Here is a 7500-nt window from a genome sequence, read left to right as displayed (position 1 = left end):
AACTGACCACGAGAGGCAGTGGGTTATACAGGATTTGACCACAGCTACGGGGCGTTGTTAGGCCCGACGCGATAGCGGATTGTAAAATCCCGTGTAACCCACTGCTTCGAGTGGTCAATTGCTTTTCTACAAAGGTTACTACATATATTTATATATATATTCACAAAAACACAGTAGTAACATTCAATCATTTATTTACCAATCATTATTATCATTTTAGTATTTACATAATCTTACGCGATAGGCTATAGTTCTGAATTAAATGGTTGCCAGGCAACATAGGCTCTCGCGCCTATTTGGGTTGGCCTTGTTCACATAAACCATAAGGAATAATTCGGGTGGTTCACGTTTATTTGAATATTTCCAGCTATGGTGCAGTTATTACAACACTTCTCCAGAGAACTCGCATTTGCTGGTAGGGGTGTGGAAGTGCTGGAGTCGGACTGATGAGTGCGTTTTTGTAATAGGATATGAAAAAGGCGAGGTTGCTGCGAGTGGTTGCTATGCAAAGCATAGCCTACCGCTTGATCTTATCAATGGCCTCGTCAATGAGATTGGCGGCGCATTAATACTAATTGTTATGCTAGCCAATCAGAATCAAGTATCCAAACTCTCCGTTGAGAGCGCAGCCATGGAAGAGCTGTCCTTGGCGCTTGGTTTATATAACCAAATGGATTGTCCAAGAAAATGAGTCCGAGTCTGAACTCATTGAATGCTCTTCGGTTAACTCCCTCTCCCTCTGCCTGCATGTCTCTCTCTCTTTCTCTCTCTGCCTACCTGTCTCTCTCTGCCTGCATGTCTCTCTCTCTCTCTTTCTCTCTCTGCCTGCCTGTCTCTCTCTGCCTGCGTGTGCATCAGTGCCTCGTCGGTGCCTGTAAGGGATTGGCCGTGACAGGCTTCCACAGCGCCCCCCCACGTCAACTCCAGCCCCCCCCCCTACCCCCCTCTCTTTCAGATCAGCTCTCAACACCCTCACATCAGCATCAACCCCCACGGCTTCACAGCCTTGAAGCATAGATTCTCCTTGTGTGTGTGTGTGTGTGAGAGAGAGTGTGTGTGTGTGATGCACGCCCGCTATTATTACCTCTTGGTGCCTACTCTGTGATTGGGCGCGATGTCGATGGTATCCGTGGCGGAGTCGTGGCGGACGGCCAATCCCAGGTCGGCGATGCAGCAGGTGCCATTCTTCTTGACCAGGATGTTCTTGGACTTCAGGTCTCTGTGGGCGATGGCCGGTTTTCCTGCGGGAGAGACGGGCTGAGCGCGCGCGGGCCACAGGTGCACCATGGGAAGTCGGTGTACTGTACAGGTATGCGTTTAAATTGCTCGCTTCACCTTACACGACCTTCTCAATTCCATTAAAAAAACGAATCCAATTACATGATCTGTAATTAATTTGTCCAGTTAATCACAATTAAGCGCATATCACTTCGCCCCCAAATTAAGATATTTCAATTAAAAGACATTATTACATAGTTGTGGCAGACGAGTAAAGCATCGGATAGATATTAGCAGCTTTATAAATCTATCTATCTATCTATCCATCCACACATATACACACACACACACACACACACACACCCCTGTGCAGGGTGAAACGGTGTGTGTGTTTGTAACTCACCCTGCGTGCCCACTATCTCCATGTGGAGGTGTGCCAGGCCGCTGGCGGTGGAGAGAGACAGTTTAATCATGCCTTCCACAGTGACAGTGTAGCGGTTCAGGTAGTCAAACAGAGAGCCGTGCTCGTGGTAGTCTGAGACCAGCCACAGCTGGGTCCATGTCCCGTTATCTGGGGGGGGGGAGAGAGGGAGGAGAGATGAGCAGAGGAAGGAGAAGAGGGAATAAAAGAGAGGGAGGGAGGAACGGAGCAAGTTTTTAAAGTCTCCAGGGACAACCTTGACATGACGCCGACAGCAAGGTAAACAAGAAATAAACTTGACGCCATTGGAAAGATGCCATGGCCGTCCATACCTGCCAAAGGGCACGGCCGTCAAAACGTCCCGGGCGGGGGGGGGGGGGGGGTTTGTTTACCTTTGTTGTCAGCGGCGATGAATCCCAGGATGTTCTCGTGGCGCAGCATGACCGTCTGGTAGATCTCCGCCTCCCTGAACCAGGAGCGCTCCTCGCGCGACGAGAAGATCTTCACCGCCACCTCCTCGCCGCGCCAGCGCCCCCGCCACACCTCGCCGAAGCGGCCCTTCCCAATGCTCTCCTGGAGGATGATGGTCCTGGCGATGGTCCTCTGCACCAGCAAGGGCAGACCTGCAGGGGGAGACACCGAGGCCAGGGTTGATATAAACTATAGTAGATATAAACTAGAGTATGTCTGCAATTTGCAAAAATTGGCGAAATGTCAATTTGGCAGGTTGCCACGGCAAGGGTGTTGGTGAAAACTTTTTTTTTTTTTTATAACTTTTGATCACAAAGGTGACTGAATATGAAGTTGATCGGATGAAATCTGTAGGAGGAGGAATTAGAGTACAAGGCATGGTAATGGTAAAAACAAGGAAACAATTTCACATTAAGAGCAAAATGGTTGACTTCCCGTTGGATGTTGGGTATAGCTCCAAGAGACATTTTAGTGTGTCTTGATGAACTACATATGCCCACCGAACTTCGTTCGCCTACATCAAACTGAAAGGTGGGGCTCGCCATTTTAAATTTTCCAGGGGGCGCTCTTGAGGCACTTTGCCACGCCCATTTCAGTCAGCCCTGAAATATCACATTTTTCACCGGGACTGATGTATCTGCAAAGTTTCATGCGTTTTCATCGATGTTTAGGCCGTCAAAAAGGCATTTGTTTGGGGAGAAGAAGAAGGTAGGAGAAGGAGGAGAATAATCCGTACAATTTCAATAGGGCCTCGCACCGCCAGTGCTCGGGCCCTAATAATGTTTTCAACTAGCAATAATTGTGCCTCGGATAAACGCAAATACAGTATCTAGTATGGTAGTATGGTCGAATCATCTCCAGTGATTCCAGCAATGGTTCTTGTGCTGAGAGGCTTGTCTCATTCTGCTCCCTTCTGCCAATATCCTGCCAGGGAACTAATACTGCCGTTTAGACATTCAACTTCAGGAGCTGTAGGCCAAGGACACTCATTATAAAGGTGTGCTGTCTCTTCACCAACACAGCCAGTCTGTATCCAAGTGTAGCCAAGGTCATGTACGAGCCCTAGGACTGAGAACAATTATTTATTTATTTATTCATCAAAAGATGTCCTGCCGATATGCGAGTGCAATGTGCCTGTGTAGCCTTGGCTTGCTCTCTTGGCAGACACTCAGGCGTATGTTGAGCGGAACATTTGGAAACGGTTGGTCGAATAACAGCGCATTCAACTCCTGACAGAATCTAAACGTTCGAAACTATTCATGCCAGACGAGCCACTAACCGTAGACTATAGTTTGAAGGTCGCCGGTTACGACGTCACTTATTTCCCCTAGTGTCGGTGTGCTGTCATACTGTAAGTCACTTCATCCAACCTGAGTCAATATGGAACTTGAGGGGCAGTTGATCTGATTTGCTTTGTGGAGTTGGAAAGTTTCAGTTGACTCCAACTCACCTCAGATATTTAAAAGAACTTAAAGGGGTAGTGTGCTATTTAGGACATTTAGCCCTATTTGTGGTCTGTCTACCATGAACATGAACCATCATTTCACTGATTGTTCCAGTATTGAGCTAGCTGCAGTTTTTCTGCAGGCTCTCACTGAGCTACAATAGAAGTCAATGGGGCATATGTAAATGCGTTGAGAACTACTGTATGATAAAATGTGCTTTTCCGAGATGGGAAGCACAGGATGTACTCCTACCTGTCTCAATATGCTCTCCTGTGAAATGTCTCGCAATCCGAATATTTTTAGGTGTTTGGCATGGCTTGCACATAGTCCTCCATGGGAGCAACAGGATCGATAGCTGAATCGTTAAGGATTTTGGCTAACGATTCCAAGGAATCGCTTCACTGGATCGATCCCCATCCCTACTCAGGTTCATGGTAGACAGACCACAAATAGGGCTCAATGTCCAAAATAGCACACTACCCCTTTAAGTCAACACCCCCCCCACACCACACACACACACACACACACACACACACCCTCTCTCTCTCTCTCTCTCTCTCAGTACACCCCCCCGCCCTACCTGATCCGGAGCCGGAGGTGGTCATGTCGTAGATGAGGTCCTTGAGAGTGGAGCCGTCGGCCATGAAGGGGTGGTCCAGGGCGGGGTCCTCCTGGCCCGGCACGCGGTGGTGCAGCACGGCGCGGCTGTGGCACACGTACACCACCACCAGCAGCACCAGGCACAGCACGCACACCGGCCCCGCGATCGCCGCCGCCAGCATCACCGGGCTCAGGGGCGGCGTCCGCACGGTCGGCACTGGGGGGGGGGGGGGGGGGGGGGGGGGCACCAGGTCAGAGGTGGCCAACAGACACTCTACGGAGTATATATATATATTGTTCTCTGTAAAGCGCATTGTGTTGCCTCTGGGTATGAAATGCACTATACAAATAAAGCTTTGATTAATTGATCGATATACAGGTACCAGGGGTTTTCCTGGCTCAGAATGGGTCTTTGGGGGGTGATACGCACACAATTTTTGGGGGGAACCTCCGTTCTATGCCGAGTAGCCTACCAGCGTATACAGTATAGGCCTATATTCTTTGCCGTCGTTCTGACTGAGCTCACTTTTCACAATCGCGGGAAATCTCCCGACACGACACAAAATGGATATGAAGACCAAATGTTTAAGATACTGATAACCTGTCTATTAATCATCTCGATTACTAGTGGTCAAACCATGGACAGTGCAAGAAAGAGGGATGGACTGCACTTGAACCAAGCTATTAAACACATTTGGAGAGGATTTGAATTGCTATTTTTATTCTCAGTTTTTAGCATTTGGCTCTGGCTAAAATCTCTTTGGGGGGCGCCAGAAAAACCCTGTATACCAGGGATGTCCCCCTGTAACGGCTCATGGTTTGATTTGTCCTCGCTAAGCGGGCGCACGTTCGGGGGGACTGACGACATTCAGGAGGACACGTGACGAGAGTGAAAGCGACGATGTGTCGTTTCTCTGAACGGGAACAGGGTAACAGGAGTGCGGAGTACTTCTCCAATGGGGTCAGACAAAGCCACCACACGGATCTGAGGACGCAGTTTCACACGAGAACATCCTGTGATTCATCGTCGCCGACTGTATGTGTCAGAGTATGGGGCGAGCGAGGTAACTTCAGGATTAACCCTGGGTGCTCAGCGTCACGAGGGTCGTTCACTCTTTACCGGGGCTGTATCGCCATGGTAACTTGTGCGGCAGAGCTAAACCGCCCCAGAGTATGAAGCGCCGCCCGCTGAACAATCAATTTCCTTGGAAAATGATAGCGCCGTTCCTAGAAGAACCCATGGACCTCAGTGAGAGGTTCTTAGGAAGGATAGACTTTTTACAGGCCGACAAAACTCTCTTTGGCTTTCTCTGACAAGTATACCGTAGCCTATTACAGAAAAGATACAGATGATCAGCAGGGGGAATGGCTCAGGTGCTCCATATTTTGCGCTCACAGTGCCAGGGCCTGCTGTCAGGCTGTGAGTCTCACATGGTTCTCTCGTGAACAGGAAAATTGAAAAAGTTGCAGAAAGCCGGGAGAATAAACAGAGCGTTCATCCACTCTTGACAAAATATTATTGTGCAGAGCAATTCATGTCAGACGAGCTACTTGACTATAGTTTGAAGGTTGGCAGCTACTGCACGACACGCCTTCTCTCTCTTTTTTCCCCTCTTTCTCACCTCGTCATAGCGGGCGCCGTTTCGATGGCTCCCCGTTTAAAAACGACACAATCCGAGCACACGGAGGCAACATCCAACCTGGGTCTATATGGGATTCGAGGAGCAGTTGATCTGATTGGCTCCGGAGCAGGTTACGTTGCGGATTACTGGTCAAAACATATGAAGCACCACCTGCTAACCCACCACTAATCAATTCACTTGGAAAAATGGCATCACTGTTTCGAGGAGATCCCCTGGACCTCAGTGCGCGAATAGTGAGAGGTTCTTTTAGGAAGCCAAGACTTTTTACAGACCGAACAAAAGGCCGTAGGCTATGTACTGACTTGTGTTTGATCACTCATTTCATGGAAGCTGTGGGTGAGACAGAGAACCAGGCAGAAACACATTTTTATTCCATTGAAGTGTTTGTTGATTAATAGCCTACTCCCATTCCTAGGAACATAGAGAAATACATTTTAGTTTAATCGTTACCTTTGCCTGGAAATAAATGGTGTGACTAAAATACCTTCTTTTCATAGTCTACTCTAGTTCCTCCACCTCAAGCTTTTTTTTCCTTCTTCTTTTAATTAAGTTCTAAACTCCTCTTGTATAGAAACCTCACATTGTCTGCTTCAACCTGAAACTATAAACACTTAACAATTAAGCGTTGTCCCTTTGCAAGGCTCACTGGAGCTGCAGCTGAAAGAATCATCTTAAACGGCATAAATATACATCTCAGCATTAGCTTCATGGCATAGCCTACACAATCGTAATTGTAGTCAGATCTAATTGTAGAATAGAATAGAATATACTTTATTGTCCCCTCAGGGAAATTTGTCTTGGACTCGTTTGCTGCACAAATCGACTCTATACATAGAAACAGAGGAGGACAACACATCACGTCTCACAAACATATATTACACACAACACGTTTGTCCACAAACGTCCACAATTGTGCACTCACGATGGGACAGTGACGAGCCTAAATACGATTTCACACAGTCGGCAATATTTTCCTTCCTGCCTTTGGCAGCAGTACTGGTGGACGGGGCTGTATTGGTTATCCTGCGGTGGACGGAGCTATATTGGCCCTGTGTGCTTGCCGTCCACGCTCTTGACAACATTTTTCAATTGGTCATATCGTGCGAACACCACCCCTTTTACCTCAGAGCCAGATTGGGAATACCTGGTTTGGGTTAACGAGTTGATAACCACCATTGTGACACCAGTTATGCGTGACTGCGGTCGTTAGGTTTAATCAAGACAGCTGATGAAAAGATATCCTGGTTATATTGAACTTGCTTCCTAGTGCTCTATAGGCCGCATGCTTATTGGTTGAGATGTTAATAAAAACATGAAATGGGTATAACGGTATGTTCCTCCCCTAAATACCCTCTACAATACAACACAAAGATCAATCCCTCTTGGAAATGTTAAAAAACACTTTTAATTAGGGCAGAATTGCATTAATCCATGATTATTTATTTATTTTTTAAACTATATGATTAATGCAATTCTTTTTGGCATGTGACACCTAATATACACACATACTCACACCCACTCTTGCGTAATATGTATACAATGCTTACAGACAGATAAGACAGGCAAACAGATTGTATGATAAAATCTCTGTTGACATTCCAAAGTATTTCTCAACTCTTGTCTGTCTGGTTCTCGTGCGAGGCCAGGCCCCCAGAGAGGCTGACAGGGGCGAGGCCAGGCCCCCAGAGAGGCAGACAGGGGC

At 47.5% G+C, this 7500-nt stretch overlaps 1 protein-coding gene across 1 annotated transcript in view; it reads right to left on the bottom strand.

Moving 5' to 3' along the window:
- LOC311325447 (TGF-beta receptor type-1-like) overlaps positions 1–7500 on the bottom strand; it is a 23784-nt gene that overhangs the window by 4278 nt on the left and 12006 nt on the right. The window contains exons 3-6 of the mRNA XM_084458155.1: positions 4136–4372; positions 2032–2262; positions 1622–1789; positions 1085–1241 (exon numbers count right to left, since the gene is read on the bottom strand). Coding sequence (XP_084314281.1) covers positions 1085–1241; positions 1622–1789; positions 2032–2262; positions 4136–4372 — 793 coding nt within the window. The remainder of the gene's footprint in view (positions 1–1084; positions 1242–1621; positions 1790–2031; positions 2263–4135; positions 4373–7500) is intronic.

Source organism: Borostomias antarcticus (genome assembly GCF_949987555.1).
Source record: "Borostomias antarcticus genome assembly, chromosome: 24".
Taxonomy (NCBI): domain Eukaryota; kingdom Metazoa; phylum Chordata; class Actinopteri; order Stomiiformes; family Stomiidae; genus Borostomias; species Borostomias antarcticus.
The sequence above is the reverse complement of the archived record's forward strand: the minus strand, read 5'-3'. Positions and strand labels throughout refer to the sequence as shown.